This window comes from Symphalangus syndactylus, chromosome 10 (genome assembly GCF_028878055.3).
Source record: "Symphalangus syndactylus isolate Jambi chromosome 10, NHGRI_mSymSyn1-v2.1_pri, whole genome shotgun sequence".
Taxonomy (NCBI): Eukaryota; Metazoa; Chordata; class Mammalia; order Primates; family Hylobatidae; genus Symphalangus; species Symphalangus syndactylus.
In genome coordinates this window covers 94,790,954-94,814,929 of record NC_072432.2, presented here as the reverse complement: position 1 = coordinate 94,814,929, position 23,976 = coordinate 94,790,954, and the positions used below count along the sequence as shown (strand labels likewise).

General features: G+C 38.1%; 1 protein-coding gene across 6 annotated transcripts in view; it reads right to left on the bottom strand.

The window, feature by feature from the left end:
- The window catches only part of SLC9A9 (solute carrier family 9 member A9), a 608,568-nt gene that overhangs the window by 535,080 nt on the left and 49,512 nt on the right, over positions 1-23,976 (bottom strand). For all 6 annotated transcript variants that reach the window (XM_063610659.1, XM_055295145.2, XM_063610660.1 and 3 more), the window contains 2 exons: positions 22,191-22,268; positions 20,724-20,800 (listed from right to left, as the gene is read on the bottom strand). In XM_063610659.1, the coding sequence (XP_063466729.1) occupies positions 20,724-20,800; positions 22,191-22,268 (155 nt within the window). The remainder of the gene's footprint in view (positions 1-20,723; positions 20,801-22,190; positions 22,269-23,976) is intronic.

Sequence of the window (23,976 nt, the reverse complement as noted above, 5' to 3'; positions counted from 1 at the left end):
CCTAATTTTTAATAATGGTTGTGTTTGATGGCTTGTTCACAAAGTTCCTGAAACATTAACCATTAGGTCTCATGAGTGGTACAAGCCATTTCCAGTGTAAGGTTCATTGTATCCCTGTCTCTAGCATGGTGATTGCCACCCAGCAGGGGTTTTACAACTGTTGGTGAATTAATTAGTTCATTAGTTAATGAGTGACTATTACAGCCTAAAAGTTTTTCAAATGCAAATGCAATAACAGACGTGTTTATTTAACATCAAATAAGGGGATAATTTAAAACAAAAAGCCAAAAATGCATGTAAGACAAAATTCTATTTTATTGCCCTCAATAACTAATCAGTGAACTAGTAAACATCTACTTATGTACTTATGTTACTACGTAGCATCCATATAATTGAACAGTTGGATTTTAAACTCAGCAAGATATAATAACTATGGGCCAAGCACGTCACCTTTCGGGACTTGACTCAACTAAAAGGGATGTCTGGGAACGGTGTGTGGGAGGCGCCTTTACTGGGCCCAGTGATATGTTTTATTTTTGAAGTTGAGTCAGGGCTTTCCAGGAGTTTGATTTATTATTATGCTACCTAACTCCATACAGGCACTGAGCACTGCTTAGGGACACAGGTTGAAGCCAGATGGCCTGGGTTCAAATCCCAGCTCTTCCCATTTGCCATGTGAGCTTTGGGATGGCACTTCCTCCTTCTGGGCTTCAGTCTCCTCTTAGGTAAACTGAAGGCAACACCACTGCCCGCTTCTTAGGGTGTGTGTGAGGCCTGACTGGATTCGTATATGCAGAGTGCTTAGAGCATAAGACAGAGTAGCCTGTAAGGGTTAGCTCTTATGTTATTATGTGTGTCGTATACCGTATATTATAACAAGGAAAAAAGTAAGATGATACTGGAGAATCAAAAGTTGAACTATATAATTGTAATATCTTCTAATTCGAAAAAGTTTTATATTATACATATATTCATTGGCCTATTCGGAACCTTTCAAATGGACCTGGCAGTATCTCTACAAGCCCACACCGAGGCTGGGTGAAAATGCCCCAGTGCGCTCCCCTGCCGCATTGGACCCTGTCTGCTTTGCCTCAACTGCTCGGTTGCCTCCTCCGTTCATTTTCTCCTCAGCTTTTCTGGCTTCTCTAATCCCACAGGAGTGCTCCACCACGAAACTTTGTCTTCACCTGGCATAGGGATAGGTAGCCTGGAGTTGGATTTCCCAATCCCACTGCTAATTTTTGTAACAGACTCCAGGTCTCACGCCTGACACTAGAGAGAACCGTACCTCCTGGGATCAGTTAGATTAGAACCCCCTCTCTAAGGGGATCAAAAACCACATACTTCAAGCCTGAATATGCAAGCATCAGTAGACCAAAGATAGAATTTCAGCCCTGGGAAAACCTTAAATTAACAGAAAATGAAGAGGAAAAGGATTAGACTGAAATCAGAATTGATGAGATTAAATGAACCAATGCTTATATAGTGTTTGGCACTTAGTAGGTATTCAGTAATTAATACCTTACCCGGGACACTGGAGAACTGAATAATAAATAGTTCACTTCTTTCAAGCCTCATCACTCATTTATTATCTCCAGGAAAAATTAAGAGGTTACATTAGTGAATACCTAAGTCAACTCTGGAGAAGTTGTCATGTACTTTCCCTTAAATTGAAGTTTGATTATACATAAGGCCATAAAGCCCTGACATGAGAAACAACAGTATCACCCAGTCAGTTTAACTGTTAAAATTGTGATTTATAAATTTTCCCACCAGAGGGCACAATATCAAAGCCAATAGCTGCTGAGCTGCAGCTGGTGTACCGTTTACCATTTACCAGGTGTAATTGTTTCATTCTGTTGATTTTGGAATGGAACTTTAGCTTCCTAGGTGGTGACAGTTGCCCCGTCCTGTTTAACATCCATTTTAATATAATCCACACTTCATTCTTCACATGTTTAGGGTGTGCTTGACTCTGAAATCCGCAAATAATTTTACCAAAATGGCTTTTCACATCTGCTTATTGGAACAGACCTTTTTTTAAAGTTCCAACTTTTCTTTCCAATAGGCAAAGAGATTGTTAACTTTGAAACAATCTTGAAATTTAAACTTACAATAACACACCGTGGTGCCTTTAAGCACCGTTAAAATCTAGCTTCAACTGTACGTGGGTGTTAGTGGTTAAAAAGCACTGTGATAATTTTACCAATTTGTTCTGTGCTATGATTCTGGCTTATATGCAAATCCTTGGGATATTGAAGACATGTACGTGTTCTTATCTTTATCATGTTCTAAATAAAATATATCACCCTCAAAATTTAAAAGTATATTCTTTATATCTAAAATACCACAATTTTTCTGGCCTAATTTATGATTGTTTTCTGCTTTCTCCAAATATGCGTTTATTTAAAATATTGGCAGTTTGGCAAGATTTTAATATATATAATAACAAACTATGTACTATTCCTACTCTGAGAAAGGAATAGATAGAAAGGTCATTATTAACAGTACTCTCAATCTTTGGGCCAACGATAGAATTTTTCCTTCATCTATTCAAACCAAATCTTATTAAGGGCATTTACCCCTAGTACTGTGATGTTCCTGTTAGTGATTTAATGGACTGATACAGTGGAGTTATAGACTAGTGAGAAAATATTAAATCTAAAGAGCAAAGCAGGTTAGGAAAACAAACTAATGCACTATAAAATCAACTCTCATTCTAAGAAATATAATTTGTGATATTCTTTCCTCCTTTTTTTGAAAGTGAGAGAGTGGGCAATATGCCATTCAAAATAAAAGCTATTTTTATAACTATAGAGAAGGATTTTTATAAATTGTCTAATTGGAGAAAATGACTAAAATTGAAATTAATAAAATGAAAAAGACACAAATATGATTAGATATTAATTTAAAAATCAAGGAAACTCTGTAAAGGCAGGTCAGAACAGAATCTTTTCAACCATAAGTAATGTTCTAAAGCAATATTTTATTTCCCTTTTGACATGAATGTATTTCACATATAATCATGGTTGGAATATTGCTTTGATGGAGGAGAATGTATTCCTACATATATTTATTTTTAAAAGATGGTAAATTGTGAACACTTCCTATCACAACAATTTCGTGAATTCAATTAGGGGAATGGTATAATATATTCTCAATATAAAAATTATCTTTTGTGGAGGCAAATAATTTACATTTGGGAGCTGAGTATCTATCTGACAAAAGATATGTTAATTTGGATCTTAGGGAGAACAAATGAGGTCACTAAAGGGCATTTTGTGGCCTCTTCTCTGACCCCATTCTCTCTCAGAAATACCAGCCTGGTGTTGGAGTACCCATCATAGAGATTATGAATGAAACCCTGTTTTACTGGGCTCTTCCTGAAAAATAGTCATTTTTATTTAAAACTGGACAATCAGAGTTACTTGAAGATCAAATGCCTCAAACAAACTTAGTCCACATGGAAAGCTTAAGACAGGAGGAATGGAGGTAACCCAAATTCTGAGTATCAAACTCTCTCTTCTGCCTGACTCCAGTAAAATAAAATTTTGATCAAAGTTTATCTGAGTCAGAATCTTTTTTTAATGAAAAACTCCCTTCTAGAGAAAAAAAATGCCATCCCTTAAAAATGTTTCAGTAGTTTTCTGATTAACTTGCATAGAATTAAGATTTGTTCTGAGAAACTATTTATCTAGTGAACTATTGATCTACCTAGCGATCTATCTAATGAACTTTAAACTTTTTAAAGCCATAACCTAAAAATGATTTTCCAACTATTCTCTTTTTCAAATGAAATGCAACTACCATGAGGAAATCTTTGAATTGGCCTCCCTCAGCACTGTTTCTCAAACTCTCTGTGGTGAAGGGGCATTAATTAATTTGTTAATTAGTATTATTATTTCCAAACTATTGTCACTGATACTTTTTTTTTTTTTTTTTTTTGAGGCAGAGTCTTGCTCTGTCACCCAGCCTGGAGTGCAGTGGCGTGATCTCCACTTACTGCAACCTCAGCCTCCCAGGTTCAAGCAATTCTCCTGTCTTAGCCTCCTGAGTACCTGGGATTACAGGCACCCGCCACCACACCTGGCTAATTTTTGTATTTTTAGTAGAGACGGGGTTTCACCATGTTGGTCAGGTTGGTCTCGAACTTCTGACCTCGTGATCCACCTGCCTTGGCCTCGCAAACTGCTGGGATTAGAGGCATGAGCCACCATGCCCAGCCTGTCACTAATACTTTTATAAAATGCAAAAAAAAAAAATGAGATGCTGAATCAATGGCATTTTTTCATTATAGGATATAAATCCAAATCTTTCATTATTAAATTTAACAGACACAGAATGATTTCAATCACTGTGAACGTTTTTAAATGCTTATTCTCAGATTTTGTACTTATTCCTCCCAATCTGGGAGCACCGAGCTCACAGACCAGCACTGGTCTACAGACAACACTATCAGTAAGATTGTACTAATGGCTTTTTTCCCTTTATAGCAAGACTGTAACAAAACTTTGATGTATGCTCCTAACTAAATTGTCTGAAGTGTATTAACACTACTCAAAATATGCTTCAACTATCTAAATAGCTATTAACTACTCAAAGTGTAACTGAAGTCCCATTTATTTTTTGGAATTTTAAAAGATATAACTCACAGCAATTTCACTATGGCAAATACTGGAATTCTTTAATACAGGGGGAACGAAAGCAAAGATGGTTTTCGGAACTGTGTATTAATGCCTAACTAAGTACATCCCTTGTAATCTCATACAACTAGAAGGCAAGAAGGAAGAAAAAAAAGGAGGGTTAGAAATCATCTAGAAACAGGCCGGGCACGGTGGCTCACGCTTGTAATCCCAGCACTTTGGGAGGCTGAGGCGGGCGGATCACGAGGTCAGGAGATCGAGACCACAGTGAAACCCCGTCTCTACTAAAAATACAAAAAATTAGCCGGGCGTAGTGGCGGGCGCCTGTAGTCCCACCTACTCGCAGAGGCTGAGGCAGGAGAATGGCATGAACCCGGGAGGCGGAGCTTGCAGTGAGCCGAGACTGCGCCATTGCACTCCAGCCTGGGCGACAGAGCCAGACTCTGTCTCAAAAAAAAAAAAAAAAAAGAAATCGTCTAGAAACCATGTAAGAAAATATCTTTGCAAGTAGCTGCATTTTCCTAATCAGATATATAGAAAATTAGTTAAATTTAGAAGGAAAAGGAAAAACCTTTGGAGAGATTTATGTACCTTTTTTTCCCAACGGGAAAACCAATTTCCTTACAAAAAGTTATTCATTGGAAGTAACCAAGCTAAACTGCACATCAATAGAAGTAATAGATCAGTTGAGTCGAAGAAAAGATTAGAGACCCAGCTCCTGAAAAGTATAATTTGGGCTGCAATTGAGTGAGTTAATGCTGGTTGACTTGCATGCTCTGTGTATGTAATTTTCTCTAGAGATTACCCACATTCAATTCTCCAGACTTCTGTGAACAGAGTGCTATTACCAATGTTAGATTCTTTCAGTGACATGAAGTTATACCTCTAGTGTCCTAAGCAATTTCACTGGATTTATAATAATTTCTGGATCTTGCTCAGGGATGTCTTATGGGGAAGCTTTGTATCCCAGCTGGATTAATGGGCAATTGAAATAATCTATGTTTAAAAATTCATATATTATACTGTTATTATTTATCACATCTATCATAACTCTCAAACTTTACTGTTGTTTTGAATGATTAATAGGACAGTTAGTTTCAAGGGAGGGTAGGCCTCTTAACCAAGTATGAAAAGCATTTGCAGAGATCTAAGAAGTAGAATAAATGATATTCTTTTCCATTTGATGAACATTAACTAATAGTATTTGAGAAAGTGATTTAACTTCTTTAATCCTCAGTTTTTGGGGGTTTTCTTGGTTTTTTTTTGAGATGGAGTTTCATTTTGTTGCACAGGCTGGCGTGAAGTGGCACAATCTCAGCTCACTGCAACCTCCTCCTCCTGGGTTCAAGCAATCTGCCTGCCTCAGCCTCTGGAATAGCTAGGATTACAGGCATGCACCACCATGCCCAGCCAATTTTTGTATTTTTAGTAGAGTCGGGGTTTCACCATGTTGGCCAGGCTGCTCTCGAACTCCTGACCTCAGGTGATCCATCCGCTTCGGCCTCCCAAAGTGCTGGGATTACAAGTGTGAGCCACCACACTCGGCCTAATCCTGTTTTAAAATGCATAAAGTATGATAATTCCTGCCCCTGCCTATCTCACATAGTTGTGAAATGCAGATATGGTGAGCTATGTGAAAACACATTGTGAAGAGGGCAAAGAGCTATGAAACTAGTATATTTTGCCCATATTTCTAACATTAGAGTAGACATCCTATGTATGCAGTAAGGTCTTGAAGTGAAATTATTTTCTAAAGCATGTGCCATCCACAATAAACACATTCTCGCAAATGAGCCTCCATTTACTTTGTACTTTTAGAGGATAATGTTTACCTTTTCCTACACTCTCGATTTCTCTGTGCTGGGATAACGCTGTAATTGTATTCAATCCTGTGGAGCTCAGTGGATAACCTGTAAAATAATCAGGTTATTGATTTATGTGGAAGCCTTAAGTTTGTAAGCTAGAATAGATACCTTTTTGCTGCAAATTAAAAGTAACACCTTCACAATCATGTAAGCAGTTTATCTACATATGTTGGAAGACATAGATTTGCCTGGGTAGAAAACAGCCCAGTGAAGGAATGCCAAATTATAAAAAATCAATAGGAAAAACTAGACACATAAGTAGACCTGAAACAAATAGCATGTAAGACCAGATAGAACCAATTAGTAAAAGGTGACGACAAGGTGGTTAGTATTTGGAGGGAAGAAGACACTGGCACATTACATGCTACCAAAAAAATAATGACGATATTATGATCATAACCATGGAGAAAATTAGCTTCAGAAATAGGATTATTGAATCACAGTCAATTGGGGATTGATGACACAAAAGGATCACTCATGAAAAGTTTTATGCAATCATTGCTTTGTTTATAATGTAGTTTGGACACTGAAAGAGGAAAAACAAACCTCAAGAGGGCTAATATCCATTCTGCAAAATGGAAGATATAAGGCTAAACATGGGGAGTTAAGAAAGCATTGTCCTCATAACACGTATTCTAAGGGATTGGAAAGGGAGCCACCATATGATGCTCAGCAGAGGGAAAGTTTCCCAATGACCGTCTAGTGTCTGCCTTCTAAAGTGTTGGGGTTGACTGGTCAACCAAGATGCTGCCACGAAAACTGGCCAAGTGGACAGAGTCCTAGATTCAGAGAGGGACTCAGAATCTTCCATTTTCATCCAGTGTTGGAGCAATAGGGTCATAGGAAATATCTGGTATATACTATTTGCTGTCAAAGAAAGAAATTGTGTACAAAATTTATAATATATCCTTTTTTAAATTAACATACTTTATATTTTTTAGTTGTTTTAGGCCTTACAGAAAAATTAAGCAGAAAGTACTCGAAATACGTCCCCCTGTCTGAAATTAAGAAGAAAGTATTGAAAATATGTCCCCACATACTCTCTCACCCCATTTCCTCTATTATTAACATCTTGCATTAATTAGTGTGGTACATGTATTACAATTTATAAGCCAATATTGGTACATTATTACTAATTAAAGGCCATAGTTTACATTAGGGTTCACTGTTTGCATTGTACATTCTACGTGGACACTCTTGCTTAAGAATGCTAAGTTTCTAATGTAAATTAACAAAATATTCCATAAGAGTCTATTCTAGTAATAAAAATACCTATAAAAATACCTTGCTAACCTCTTTAATACTCTGATGAAAAATTGGGAAATTGTTTCAATAAAAGTAAATTGGGGAAATTTTTATTATAGAAATAAATACCTATTCTTACAATGAGAAAAATCTTTAAATGAGGAGTTAGGGGAGTAAATGAACTCAACACATGTAAAGGGCACAGTAGTGGCTGGCACGAAGTAAATGCTCAATAAATGCAGGCAATTGTTATCATTGTAGTCAATATTTCTCATACGTTGTGGAACTTATTTGAGAAGGTAATATAGCATCCATGACAAGCTGAGGAAAAGATTGAGTAAGCTACTTCACAAACCACTGCAACAGGGGTTCCAAGAAAATTCCAGTAAAATGAGAACAAATTCACATAGGTGTTGAAATCATGCTTACATTTTTAGAGGAAACACATGCAACCCTAGGGCAAATAGTCAAGAATTAGATGAAAATAAAGACTGTAGGAACCTATATAATCTAGCAGCAATGACCTTCAAGATTACCATTGTTCATCAATGTTAAGGCAATGATGTCATCATTCATGTTCATGATTCTGTTGATAATGTAGCTTGCCTTTTGGAAACTTTCTTTACAGTTACCTCTCATGGAGTAGGAATGAGTAAGTAAGGGTGAAATAGAGCAATAAAGCATCGCAGAGCTGTAGTTAATATTGACTTCTATTCCTTTTATTGGGGCCATTTCATTTTAATGACATTAGAGTGTAATTGCTAAATCAGGTTGAACACCTCCCACACTGGAAGTGCTAAAATCCTTAGACCAGAATACTGGACATTTCTCACCATGACGGTTCTAAGGGCCTAACAGTATTCTACCAATTATCTTCTTTATGATTCACATACAACATTTGACCCAGATATGTGCACAGACACAGCCATATAAATCTTGTAGATATGAATTATACAATTAATTGATTTGGTTTAGTTTCATTGATGCCTGGATAATATGGATTAAATGCTGGCTAAAATTATCTTCATTCCTATAGTCTGTCTGTACTAAATCCTAAGTAAGGTATTAAATCTCTCTACTAGGTTGGGAGTGCAGGATAGCAAATTTTAGTGTGCCTAGGAATTACCTAAGGCTCCTGTTAATATGCAGATAAAGATTCAGGAGCTCTGGGGTGAGGCTTGAAACTCTGCATTTCTAATAGGCTCCTGGTGCCGCTGATGCTGTTGGTCCAGGGGCGCAATTTAAATTGCAAGAGTCAGTTTAGCTTACAAGTTCTGGAGTCAGTCACACTTTGGAAAAGTTGCCTAAGCAATTTGAGCCTCAGCCTTCTCACTTACAAAAAGGGCACGATAAGAATTATCCCTCTCTACTATTTATTGTGAAGATTAAGTGAGATAATGAATGCTGAACGGTCAGTTTAAGGCCAAGCACATCAAAAAAATGCACCTAAAGAGCTAGCTCTTGTTGTCACTTTTGTTATTTCTACTGTCTCTTCGTCAGTGAAAGGATATGCGTTGTACAAATCTTTTTATGAATTCATCGATTCATTTGGAAATTAAAAATTATTGATAAAAAACAAAGAAATGATAACTAAGAGGCTAAGCCTAGTAAGGAACATACAAAAGGATGGAGAGAAGTAGCACATGAGGCCCAAATTGTGATATATTTGACAATCAAAGCCAGAATGAACTTACGGCTGAAGCTAGAAAATTGATAACTGCCCATCTGATCCAAGGCCATATTCTGTCAGTTCCGTCATTCAAACAGCTCTCAGATCCAACCGAGTAGCATCCAGGTTCAAACTTTCATAAGCTCCTAACTGTTATCTTGCTTCCTGCCTTGGCTACCTTATATCCGTTTTCATCGTCTGGTCAGAATGACCGTTAAAAGCGCAGATCCTCTGTTTTGCATCCTACAACCTACAGAGTAGGATGCAGGCTACAGGATGCTAAACAGAGGATACGTGCTTTTGAAAGTCCAAACTGCAGAACACGTGTCTCAAGTACTGAGCTGTCACCGCCCTCCATTCCATCTTGATCTCCTACCCCCTCCTACCCACACTCTGGCCTCCTGGAACAACAGGCAACACTGAGGCTCTACCTTACTGCTGCCCTCCCACGTGCCTTCCCTCTGCCTGGATTCCTTCTCTCATATCTTTGCCTGGTTCCCTCTTTTTGAAATAAACTTAAGGTCTCAGATGAGGAGTCATTTCCCCAGAGGCGTCTCCTAGCCCCCTAAGTGTGGTCTCACAGTCCTACCCTGGCACAGCACTTACTGACCACTTGATCAATAGGACAATAGGTAAAGTATGGAATATTCACATATTTGTATGTTATCAACCTAAAGTGGATGAACTACAGCTAAAATTATAACATGGATGAATCTTATAAAAATCATAAATGGGGAAAAATGAAAATGGCTTAGCAACACAGAATAAAACACTATTTTCATAAAGCTCTAAAGCACATCAAAAAACTGTAATAAAATTCAGAATAAGATTTACCTCTGGAGGTGGAAAGGAAAAGAGAATAGAGAGGAGCAAACAATTATGTTTGACAGTTTTGGCAATATTGTAGTTTATAGTTTGCTGAAAGATTCATGAATTTTCATTTTTAAATTACTGTCCAAGGCCCAGGAAAGGTGTAATAAAGGCCATATGGCATAGCTCCTTAAACTTGTCTCTCTTCAACTGTTTAAGAAAAGTAAATAAGATGCCAATATCAAGCTTTCACCATCCGCAAAGCTCCATCCTTTCCCAAAGCACCAGCACCAGCCAGACACACATAGATGCAAACCAGACTTCACACAATTGCCATTGATAAGAAAAATGCAGCCACGGAAGAGATTCCCTCAGCAGAGATGTTGCTGCAATTACAGCTAATACGGCCACACCTCCACATTCTCTGCATCACTAGTGGTAAAAAGACCAACTGAAGTGATCAACTTAAATAAAACTTTCCCGTAATTCTCCATTCCAGCTGAGCAGGGGTCAAGTTTCTGTGAATACCCTTTGCTTTGGTACCATAAAAACTTACTGAGTCATGCTCTCTATCTCCCTTTCTTTTAGGTTTATGTATTTTCCTACACAAATTTTATACCCAAACAAAGAACTTATAAAATCGTTCTAAATATATCACTTAAGTCAAAACAGGAGGAATTCACTATATGCTGGTTCTGGAATGTCAGTATGTCTAATGGAAGAGGGCAGTGAGTTAGCCCTTCTGTGGTCGACTTGATACTCTGGCATGTTTCATTTTTGTAGCCAGAGGTTTCACATCAGGTTCTGAGTCTTATTTTCTTTTCTTTCTTAAAAATTTTTAATTTTTTTTTTTTTTTAGAGAATGGAGGTTTTACCATGTTGCCCTGGCTGGTCTCTAACTCCTGGACTCAAGTGATCTACCTTCCTCAGCCTCCTGAAGTGCTGGGATTACAGGCGTGAATCACCATGCCCAGTCCTGAGTCATATTTTCTAATGCAAGTTCTTACCTTGATACCTCTGAAGGTATTTTATAGTCCCTTCTTATGGTAGATTATTTGCAAAGATGGCTACTGTGATGGAATAAATGCTTGTGTCACCCCAAAATTATTATACTGAAATCCTAACACCCAAGCTGATTGTATTAGGAGGTAGGGCCTTTGGGAAGTAATTAGGTTATAAGCCTTCATGAATGAGATTAGTGCCCTTATAAAAAGGATCCAGAGAGCTCTCTCATCTTCTTTCCACCATGTGAAGATACACTAGAAGTTGTTCATCTGCAATCGTGAAGAGGGCCCTCACCAGAACCTTACCATACCGGCACCCTGATCTAGGACTTCTAGACTCCAGAGCTGTGAGAAATAAATATCTATTGTTTATAAAACACCAGTCTATGGTACTTCGTTATAGCAGCCTGAATTAAGACAGCTACAATAATCCTTCCCCTCCCTGTATGCCTACCCTTTTGCAATGTGACATTATTATACTTCCCAGCAAGAGGTGGAGCCTATTTCCCTACGTACTGAATCTCAGCTGCCCTTGTGATAACTTGACCAACACAAAGCAGTGAGAGCAATGTTGTCTGGCTTCTGAGGCTGGACCTCAAGAGGCCTTGCATTTCTGTCCCCACTCTCTTGGAATGCTGACTTGTGAGCACCATATGAAGAAGCCACTGGGGAATGAGAAGCTACATGGATTAAAGATGAACAATCCCACCTGTGCCCACCCCCCCCCCCCCAGAATAATCAGCCAACAGTCAGAACCAATCACCAGACAGGTGAGTGGGCCCATCTTAGACCATCCAGCCCAGTCAAGGAACTGGATGACTGTGGTCACATGGGTGACCTCAGATGAGAACCACAGAACTGCCCACCTGAGCCCAACCTAAATTGTTGAGCCATAGAATTGTGAGCTAATAAAACAACTGTTGTCTTAAGCCCATTCAGTTTTGGGGGTAGTTTGTGACATAGAAATAGGTAACTGATATACTCCCCTGATTTTTTTTTTTACCTTTTATCTGAATGGAGTTGATGTGTGTGAGCGTGTGTGTGTAGAAGCAGAGTCACATTTACTGTAACTTGGCTGGACCCAAATCCATCAGATTTTGGTCAAATCAAGAAAAAAAAATGACTCTGTCTGTGGGTACTGAAGAATAAAGGTGAGCTGAGTAATTCTAAGACTTGAATTTTTTATTTAAAAGGAATCCCATATTTGGAATCCTTAGGATAGGCTGTTTAATAATAATACTTCTCAGATAAATTCTCCTTCAGAATAGAGTCCTCTTCAATTATTCTTACACATTTTTCTTATGTTATTAGGCATTTTTCTTTTTTACCACAACAGTCTTACATATCATTTTTCAACACTTCCTATTTTGGAGTTAGTATTTGTTTCCCTTTTTTTATTCCCTCGGGACTTGCTTCATTTTTCTCTCCCCTGTGCTATTACTCTTATTGTAACATCTTCAAGGTTGTGACAGGCAGTTAGATTGGTGAATGATGCACGGGCTCGCACAGCTCTGATGGCTTCACCTCTTTCACCTCCAAACTACATCTCTGATGATCTCCACAGTCCTCTCCATTCTACCTTTGTTTCTTTTTCCCAAAACTTCACTCTCCTCTCTGCTGCCAGAAATACAGCCCGTGCATGCTGTGATATGCATATGAGAAGCCACACTGCTATGCAGCTTGGGTTGTACTTGACAGATTAGAGATTATTTGTTCTTATTTGGCTGTGTCAGGGCAGCAGTATATTTATTTTTCTCTTTGACACCAGTGACAGCTATAACTGTGCCCACTCAGAATCCAGAGAGTAAATGAATGTACAGAGAAAGCCTGGGGCCTTCCAGCCTAACTCAACACAGCCTCCCTAAGCTCTGCTATTCTGCAGCTGGCTGAAAAGGGAATCACAGAGAGCAGCAGCCCAGACATAGGCTCCAGGGGCAGTGAAGAAGACATGGTTTGGAGAGAAGGGAAGGGAGAGGGGAGAAACAAGAGAGGAGGTGAAGACAGCTGGGAAAAGAGAATGAAAATATAGTGGCTCTGCAGCTGATAAGAACTGACCAGGAATACTGGCGACATCACTCTTGGCACTTTTTCCTCTCTGCTGCTGCCTGCCAACCCGAGTTGTTCTTATTAAAACACACAGACGAAAACAACAGAAGAATCAGAGTTTCCCAGAAATGGAAGTAAGCAACATAATCAGGGTTTTATAAATCTACTAAATAGCTCCTATCATTTGTTGTCTCTCTTATTTTCTTTTTAATATAATTGATACATGCAAGAGAATATATAGACGATATACACAATTATAAATTGTAATAATATTTTGAATACCTAGAAACACACCCCAACCCATGAGCCAGAACATTATCAATCACTTATCTTTATTTTCTTCTTTTCATTCCATTCTTTTGCCTCTCCCCAAGAAATAATCATACCATTGAATTTTGTTTTAATTCCCCTACTTAACTACATACATGCATATATACCTTGACACCTCCAAACATGCTTGCATGCTTAAACAAAATTGTTTTATCTTGGTCATCTGTGAACATTTTGAAAAGATACCATATTACATGTGATATTACAGGACTTGATTTGTTTCTTTTACATTGTTTTTGAAATTTATCCATGTCATCATAGATGACTTTATTTCACTGTTCTTCACTGCTGTGTAATATTATGTTATGTGAATTTATTTGCCTATTCTGTTAATAGAATCTGAGTGTTTCCAAGTTTTTGCTATTGTGGAGCGTTGCTACAAATATCCTTATACATGTCTCCTAGTGCTCACATGTAAGTGGTTCTGTAAGAAAAATACTTAGAAATGGTTATAAGGTATACAAATACAAATGAATTATATAAGAATATACTTATAAATGTAAATACATATACTCATAAATATATATATTGGAGTAAATTTATATGAAACAGTAAAGAACTACAGTAATAACAGACAAGGTACTCCTGAAGAAGAAGATCCCCTCTGTCTTATCCTACAAGATATACAGACTTATTATGAAGTTAAAATAATTGAAAGTATGGTATTGGTGCAGGGATAGATTATAAATCAATAAAATAAAAAGTCTAGAAACAGACACCACAATATATTATAGAAGAGGTGTTGTAGATCCTGAGAAAAGGCAGGACTACACAATAAGTGGTATTAGTGTAATTAGTTATCCATTGGACGAAAAATAATTAATTGGATGTTAACTTTGTATTGTATACAAAAATCAGTTCCAGGGAATGAATTCACTGTAAAGGGCACAACTTTAAAACACTTTAGAAGAGAATATCTTTCTGACTTTGAGGTAGGGGAGGACTTATTAACAAAATACAAAAATTCCAACCACACAGGAAAATATTTATAAATCCGACAGCATTAAAATTGAGAACTTCTATTCACTAAAAGACATCATGTATGGACAGGGCATGGTGGCTCATGCCTGTAATCCCAGCACTTTGGAAGGCCGAGGTGGGTGGATCACCTGAGGTCAGGAGTTCGAGACCAGCCTGGCCAACATGGTGAAACCCCATCTCTACTAAAAGTACGAAATTAGCTGGGTGTGGTGGTGCATGCCTGTAAATCCCAGCTACTTGGGAAGCTGAGGCAAGAGAATTGCTTGAACCTGTGGAGGTTGCAGTGAGGTGAGATCACGCCATTGTACTCCAGCCTGGGCGACAGAGTGAGACTCCATCAAAAAAAGAAAAAAAAAAAAAGACATCATCTCTGATGATGTATACTTCATACATGCATAAGCATGTATGAAGTACATCATGCATAGGCATGTATGAAGTACATCATGCATAGGCATGTATGAAGTAAAAGTATAAGAGACAAACTAAGAAAAAATATTTGCAAAATAAATGAGTATAGATTGTTATGAAGAACATATAAAGAACTCTGGCAAATTAATGAAAATATGACAAAACAACTCAATAGAAAAATGGACAAAAAGCTTGAAAAGGTATCATACAAAAATGTAAACAACTTTATTAACAACCAAGGAAATACAAAAGAAGAAAATAAAATGTTATTTCATACTTACTAGATTGGCAAAAATTAAGAGGGAAAATTGATATCAGTACTTTGGAAAACAATTTGGCATATTTTGAAAAAATAAATTCATTTCTCGACTCTAAAACTCAGCACATCCACTATTAGGTATATATACAAGATGGCCACCAAGTCTGGGAACACAGATAGATACATAATAAGTAGTTTATTTTTATTACCTCACAGTACATGGTAAAATCATAGCATGCATATCTCCATACTTTATAGCCACCCTGAGTGCATCCTAGAGAAGCCTTTAGTTCTGGCTAAACAAGGAGATACGTAAAGTTCTCACGTCCTGACTTTCTCTTTGCCCAGGCTCTTGGAAAACATACTAGTTCTGTGCTTTTGTGGATTGCAGCTTCCTAGAGAATCTGATGAAATGGGATCAATGCAGACTGTCTCCCATGAAAAATTCTCTGCTTCCCTGAAATCCTTATATGTACCATCTCAGGGTCACTCTTCCCTGGGTTAGAAACCCTGTTCTAAATCATTCTCTTTCCAGGGTTAGAGCTTAAGCAAGGCACTGAGGTACAGATTGGCCTCCATTTATGAAGGACACATCCTCAAGTTTGGGTTCTAGACAAGTAAACGTGTCCTGTCATCCAGGCTTAGAAGTCAGCATTTTGAGGCTACTGAGACTCACCATATCTATCCTAGTTAAGAAGTTTCCAGAACCTGTTCCAAGGGCACTTAGGTCTCAAGGTCCCCAGTTGAGCAGGCACAGTGGCACACAAGAGGGCAGAGGGAGAGCGTCCACACAGCCCCCTCATTCCTATGCCTCATGGACAGATGGGGAGGGGTGTCAGGCACAGCCCTATGCTGTGTATATTCAAGAAGCCCAATGAGAAATCAATACTTCTCAAGAATGTTTGTATGAATAAGGTAAACAACCTCATAATATTTATAAATCCATGTTTTCCTGAGTGAGTTACCAAGTCCAGCTTTCTGGCTGATATGGTTTGGCCGTGTCTCTACCCAAAATCTCATGTTGAATAGTAATCTGAATTATAATCCCCATATGTTGGGGGAGGGACCTTGTGGGAGGTGATTAGATCATGGGGGTGGTACCCCATGCTGTTCTTATGATAGTGAGTGAGTTCTCATGAGATCTGATAGTTTTATAAGGGGCTCTTCCCTGCTTCGCTCTCATTCTCTCTCTTGCCGCCCTGTGAAGACGTGCCTTCTGCCATGATTGTAAGTTTTCTGAAGCCTCCCCAGCCATGCAGAACTATGAGTCAATTAAACCTCTTTTCTTTATAAATTACCCAGTCTCAGGTATTTCTTCACTGCAACATGAGAGTGGACTAATACATTAAGCAAGTAAAATGGATTCATATCATCCCTCCAACCACCTTCAGTAAGAAAAGACAGGCTTGATTTCCTGTTCGCAATTATATTCACAGCCAATTCTGAAATATTTAGATTTTTCATGATTTCTAACCATAATGATAAATGTAAGAATCTGAAATTATTGAGGTCTTAGTTTGTCAGACAGATATAATTACTGATATATACTGCCCATTTAATGCAATACTGCAGGACACACAAAGTGTCATTTTAGGAGGAGGAGAAGGACAAAGAGATTCTAAGAGCATGTGTTCTAGAGTCAGACTGGCTCTGAATTTACTACCACTTACTGTATAATCTTGGACAAGTCTCAACTATAGCATCTTCATATGTAAAATGATGATAATAACAGTATTTACCTCATAGGGGTAGTAAAAGATAAAATGAGATAATACATGTAAAAAGCATAAGTCAGTGTCTGGCACATGGAAAGAAAATTTTTAAATGAGGTATTCTTAAAATTAATTCTCCATTCCTGATCATTTAGATTAATGTCCCTTTCTTTAAATATTTTTGAAACTGTGGAATTTGTTTTAATTCTTCAATAACAGAGAAACTAAGAGAATATAATTTTTGTTGCTCTTAAAAAGAAGCATTTCACAGGTACTAATGTGTTCTTAGAACAAAATGTATGTGCTGACAGTGAGCTTCAGCTAGGTTGTCATTGTGATATACTGGCATGGCGTATAGGGTGGAGACATAGAGTCAAAGATCAAAGAATAGTTCCCCAAGATGGAGGACATGAATACAGAAATATTTCAAACACATGGACTTTTCTTTTTAGAAGGAGATGGATGTAAGATACTACTTCTCAAGTGATAAAATGGGGGAGGGTACTAGAGAAGGTAGGTGAATTCTTTCCGAGCGATCCATCATTGAAATAAAAAAAGGTTTCTTCCACTTTTTTGCCAGAAGGAATATTGTTAAACTTTCTCATGCAATATGAAAAATGGTTTACATCTAATTTCTGAAATGATATGAAACTAATAAACTTAAAGACCTTGTTCATGCAAATAAACCCAATGATCTTCATGCCTGTAAAGCATCTGAGTCCAGCTAAAACCAATATTGCTTAGCTACAGAAGGTCACAGCCCACTAGCAGAGTTTCATTCATGTTCCACAATCTCTCTCCATGGCCTTCATGTTCTCATACATTTTGGATGCTGGACTTCATGGCCTTTTGTCAGCTGACTCTCTAGCATTTTCATTCCCACATTCTCTGGCACTGCTATATGAAACCTACTCTCCATCCTGGAACCTTGCACAACGTTCCTGGCACCCACCATAACTAATGCACTTAATGGCATGGAAAATCTGACTTCTTTATCCTTCTCCACTAAATGTCTGCCCAGGATCCACTTCCTCTATGAAATTATTCTCAAAGAGTTTGATCTAACTTCTATTCTGAATCCCTCTCCCTGCCCATTTCATGCAAGTCTGAGTATATTTGCATAAACTCAGGCCATCCCTTAAAAATGTGAATTCTTTTTGGATGGACTTCCCAAATAAAAATCTCCCATGTCTATGAGAACTCCTACTGGGATAATGAAGAAATGCAGTGTGTTGATGAATATTGATTGATTTATACAATTTCATTTTTTTGGTGCTAATATTCAACAAACAGAAGTAAAGCAGGTTTTTGGCATTAAGAATTTGACTCTGGAGCCAAACAATTTAGTTACTAATCCCAGCTCTATTACTTACCACTGTGTTACTCTTTTTAAACCTCAGTTGTTTCATCTGTTAAATGAGGGTAATAAATAGTATCTACTTAATAGGATTATTTTGAGGATTAAATGGATAATCCATGCAAAGTACTTTTAAAAAGGGCATGATATGTATCAAGCACTCCATAAATTTTTGTTGTTCTTGTCACCATTTATTTATAAGAAAAATACAGCCAGTCATTTTCTATAGTTTGATTGTATCTCATATAACGGAAGTTACCAAGTTATGAAAGTGTCAGTTTGATCTGAATTTAATTATGTGCCCTCTTCTTCAGAAGTTCTGAAATTATATATCAAGACTGGCAGCATAAAAGTAAATTCTTGTTTCTTATTATATGGCTCCCAAAACAATTGGACTTGCCAATACTCTTCCCTCATTTTTGCCCATAAGACAAGTGTAAAGTCACCCATTACCTCCTAGGGGTCAAATTTTTCTTAGGACTACTCTTTATTCAAATGACTTTCCACTATAAGTTGTTGGACAACCAACAATTTAAAATCTTGTCTTAAAATAAATCAAAATAGGTTCTCAACACCATTAAATGAAAATCACTGGATCTCTTAAATTGAAATGTTTTAGATAAAGGCAATTATATACAATACAACACACACACACACACACAGAGTATATATTGGTGCTTTCTAAAAAAATGATATTGAAAGATCTAAGAAAGAATTTAGATTTTTCATGATAGTGAAAGCATATAATATAAATAAATGCACTTAAATATATTTAAAACCAGTTGTACCAAACAAATGAGGTAACAATAAAAACTTGCTATTCTATAATTTGGCAGCATTGTCCAAGAGTTTAGAATTTGGATCCATTATAAATTTCAAGACCCCATATTATAGAACCATGAAAATAAATCTTTACTATTAACCAAGGAACATTTGTTGTGAGTCCACATGTCTCAGAACCCTCTCTGAATGTGTAGAAACAGTGTATAGGGATGCTTAGGAATTCAAGAGAAATTGCTAAAGGAAGAGAGGGTGAAGACCTGCTGGATCAGAAGCAGAAGTTCTGCGTTCTGTTTTGACAATGGCCCTGATTCTCAGAGATGATAAGATTGAGCCAACTACTTATTCAGGATGTCTCATCTTCAGAATGAGAGGCTGTAGTTACATAGATCTCTCAGGCCCCTGCAAAGTTTAGAAATGTGAATATTTAGCTATTGCACACTCACAGAACAGAAAAGCCCTCCTAGAACATGCTTTAAGAAGGATCAAGTACCCTGTGTCTCTCAGGTCACTCACAGTTTAAAGACCATTTAAGTGTCCAAACTTAATAGGGCTCCCTAATCTATAGGCTTGCAAACCTCCCTTTTCAGGTGCTAAAATCTTTAATTTTCTCACTGCCTTAAACCATTCTGAATATTTTTATATAACATAGCCTGACTTGTTCTAGGCTCAACTCCACAGAAATTTAGCAGTGCATTCAACACAAAATCCCTCTGCTTATAGGCACAAGTAAAGACATCACCTGACACTTCCTTGGTCTCAACTGACACACACTAGAAACTCCATAAGAGAAGGGATGGAGGCATGAACCATGTGTATTTTTAGCATCAGTTTCTTGTTCTGGGTTATAACAGCTGTAGACAGTAAAAATCAAGAGTAGAGTTGACTGTATCAGACAATTGAAGACATCTGCATCATCACAGTCATAGTACCTGGACATTTTTTTTTTTCTGCAGTGGAGCTTTAATGTACTGGACGAGATTATCAGAGGCTGGATTGCCTTCACCATTTGGGACCACATTTTGCTTTATGATGAGCTGCAAGCCAGAGTGTGTAAAGTGTGACTTAGGGCTCAGTAGCATAATCAAGAAAATACAATGAAAAAAAGAGTCTGCATTCTACAGGGTATTAACTGAAAAGCTATTCCAGTATTAAGCAACTCTGTTGATATTTGGACACATCTGTTTCAGACTGCTGTCTTGTAAACTTTCCTTTAGAAAGAAAACTCTTGGCATATAGTTACTTTTGCACTCCTGCCAAATACAGGTAAAGTCCCTCAATAGAAGACAAAAAGAATGCAGTGAGCATATCGGCATTATTCAAACTAAAAGAAGAATGCAATGCGCTTCACATAACTCAAGGCAAGTGATCCACATTCCCTAAGTCAGAAGTCCAGAACTCACGAGAAAGTCCAGCAATCCTCTAGTTTGCTTGGATTTGAAGCCTTGTATTTGTCAGAAGCCATGGAATTAAGTCAGAAAAAACGTACAAATATGTGATATACTAAAAAAAAGAAAATTTTCCCAGCCAGCAAGAATCCTGGAAGTGTTAGATCCCTCACACAGATCACAGACCCCACAGCCACCTGCAACTTGAGCTCCGAATGTCACTTACCCTATGACGATGCAGGAGATGGCAGTTCCCAAGAAGGCATATGTTAAAATAGATCCCAAGTTTTGAAAAAAGTGTCTCTGGGGAGAAAAAAAGATATTTAATAGAGTACATCAGAATTTTTTCTTAGTGCAACAGAAAATAAAAATAAATGTATGCAGTTCACAGACCCCTCACTGTTTAGGCAAATTTTGGTTTTGGAGCCTCATTCCTGGCCTTATTGTGCTAATAGGGACTTAACTGATTATCATTGCAAAGGACTGGAGGGAAAAGTCAAGAAGCAGAAAAAAAAAAAAAAACCCACTGGAAGATGAGTAGGTAGGGATGAGAGAGACAACTCCCAGAACTGGCTGGACCTGAGAGGGAAGCAAGGAACTGGGCAATGTCTATGCCGGAATCGGGGCAATAATGGAAGACACAGTTTTCATGAAGTTTTGTTGTAAATGCAACTCCTTTAGCATTAAAACAACAACAACAACAACAACAAATATTCTAAGGGATTTAAGTTGCCTTTTGATTTTACTGAATGTCTGACTTCTCTTTTATGTCCTCTGAATGTGATGAAAATAAACTTTAAAAATCTACAACAGCCTGGTGGGTGGCTGACGCCTGTAATTCCAGCAATTTGGGAGGCTGGAGGAAGGAAGATTGTTTGAGTACAATTGTTTGATGACTGCTCAAGGGGAGGAAAGCCCCAGGAATCCTAGAGTGGGAGCTGAGGAGCAGAAGAGCAGCCACATCACCTCTGCATCTCAAAAACCATGTAGGCTGGAGCCTCACTCTGTGGCTCAGGGGATGCCAGTACTTAAACCATTATGTGAATTACTAATGTACAAAATGTGCATAGTCAGGCTGTGCTCAAGTACTGTTAGACAAGTGCATAGAAATTGCAAAACTGGACTTTCCTCTCTATGAGCATCAACAGTATTCTTGAGTTTTCACTTTAAAGGATAAACTCAATGTTAATTAATAGCCAAAGTCTTTGGTTACAATCATCCAGAATAATGCTGTCCAATAGAAATATAATGCAAGCCACATATTTAAAAATTTTTAAATTTTCTAGTAGCTACATTAAAATGTTTTTAAAAGATGAAATATGTTTTGATAATGTTTTGTTTAATCCAATCTATCCAAAATACTAACATTTCTACATGAAATCAATATAAAACATTATGGAAATATTTACATTCTTTTAATAAATACAAAATCTTTAAAATCCAGTGTGTATTTTACACTTAAAGAACATCTCGATTCAGACAAGTCGCATTTCAAGAGCTCAATAGTTACATGTGGCTAATGGCCTGTATTCAACAGAATAGGTTTAGAAGGCCAGGTTTGAATCTGTATCACAAATCTAAGATAATGATACTCTTACCAAATAGAGAAGCCCATAAAATAACAGTTTCTCATTAGTGCTGGTAAAATTCTCTACTTAATGATAAAAGAAGAAAATGATCACTATATATTTACCTTCTTTAGACTATATCCTGCATGAAATATAATTGGTGGCAGTAAAACATTGAAGAAGATTTCTGGATCAAATGTCATCTGCCAGAAAGGAAAAAAAGTATAGTTAGAATGATGCTCCTTTGGGTCATTAAAAAAATGTGTTTCAAAAAACAGTTGTAATTGCTTTTGCTAAGCCTGTGTGAGGCATATTAACTATTAACTTGGCAGAGATGAAGGTAGGAAAAAATGAAAATTTGGAAATTCATACAGTATAACTGTAGCTTCTAAATGTAAAATCTACATACTTCCACACTATAGCTAACAACAGCAAAAACTCAATGAAATCTCTCTGAGAAAAATGTCTTTTTATATATATGTATATAATATATATATATTATTTTCCTTATTAATATAAGGCGGCAGGAATGTCAGGCCTCTGAGCCCAAGCTAAGCCATCCTATCCCCTGTGACCTTCACTTTTATGTCCAGATGGCCCAAAGCAAGTGAAGAATCACAAATGAAATGAAAATGGCCGGTTCCTGCCTTAACTGATGACATTCCACCACAAAAGAGGTGAAAATGGCCTGTTCCTGCCTTAACTGATGACATTACCTTGTGAAATTCCTTCTCCTGGCTCATCCTGGCTCAAAAGCTCCCCCACTGAGCAACTTGTGTCCCCTGCCCCTGCCCACCAGAGAACAACCCCCTTTGAGTGTAATTTTCCACTACCTACCCAAATCCTATAAAACGGCCCCACCCATATCTCCCTTCGCTGACTCTCTTTTGGGACTCAGCCCACCTGCCCCCAGGTGATTAAAAAGCCTTATTGCTCACACAAAGCCTGTTTGGTGGTCTCTTCACACAGACGCGTGTGAAATTTGGTGCCGTGACTCGGATCAGGGGACCACACTTGGGAGATCAATCCCCTGTCCTCCTGCTCTTTGCTCCGTGAGAAAGATCCACCTACGACCTCTGGTCCTCAGACTAATCAGCCCAAGGAACATCTCACCAATTTTAAATCAGGTAAGCGGCCTCTCTTTACTCTCTTCTCCAACCTCTCTCACTATCCCTCAACCTCTTTCTCCTTTCAATCTTGGCGCCACACTTCAATCTCTCCCTTCTCTTAATTTCAGTTCCTTTCCTTTTCTGGTAGAGACAAAGGAGACACATTTTATCCGTGGACCCCAAAACTCTGGCGCCAGTCACGGGCTCGGGGAAGACAGTCTTCCCTTGGTGTTTAATCACTGTGGGGATGCCTGCCTGATTATTCACCCACATTCCATTGGTGTCTGATCACCGCGGGGACACCTGCCTTGGTCATTCACCCACATTCCCTTGGTGGCAAGTCAATTGCGGGGACACCTGGTTTGGCTGCCCAGGGCTGCTCCCCACACCCTTCTCCATGTCTCTACCCTTCTCTTTAAATTTGCCTCCTTCACTATAGGCAAGCTTCCACCCTCCATTCCTCCTTCTTCTCCCTTAGCCTGTGTTCTCAAGAACTTAAAACCTCTTCAGCTCTCACCTGACCTAAAATCTAAGCATCTTATTTTCTTCTGCAATGCCACTTGACCCCAGTACAAACTCGACAGTGGTTCCAAACAGCCAGAAAACGGCACTTTCAATTTTTCCATCCTACAAGATCTAGATAATTCTTGTTGTAAAATGGGCAAACGGTCTGAGGTGCCTGACGTCCAGGCATTCTTTTACACATCGGTCCCTCCCTACTCTGTTCCCACACAATTCGTCCCAAATCTTGCTTCTTTCCCTCCCGCCTGTCCCCTCAGTCCCAACCCCAAGCGTCGCTGAG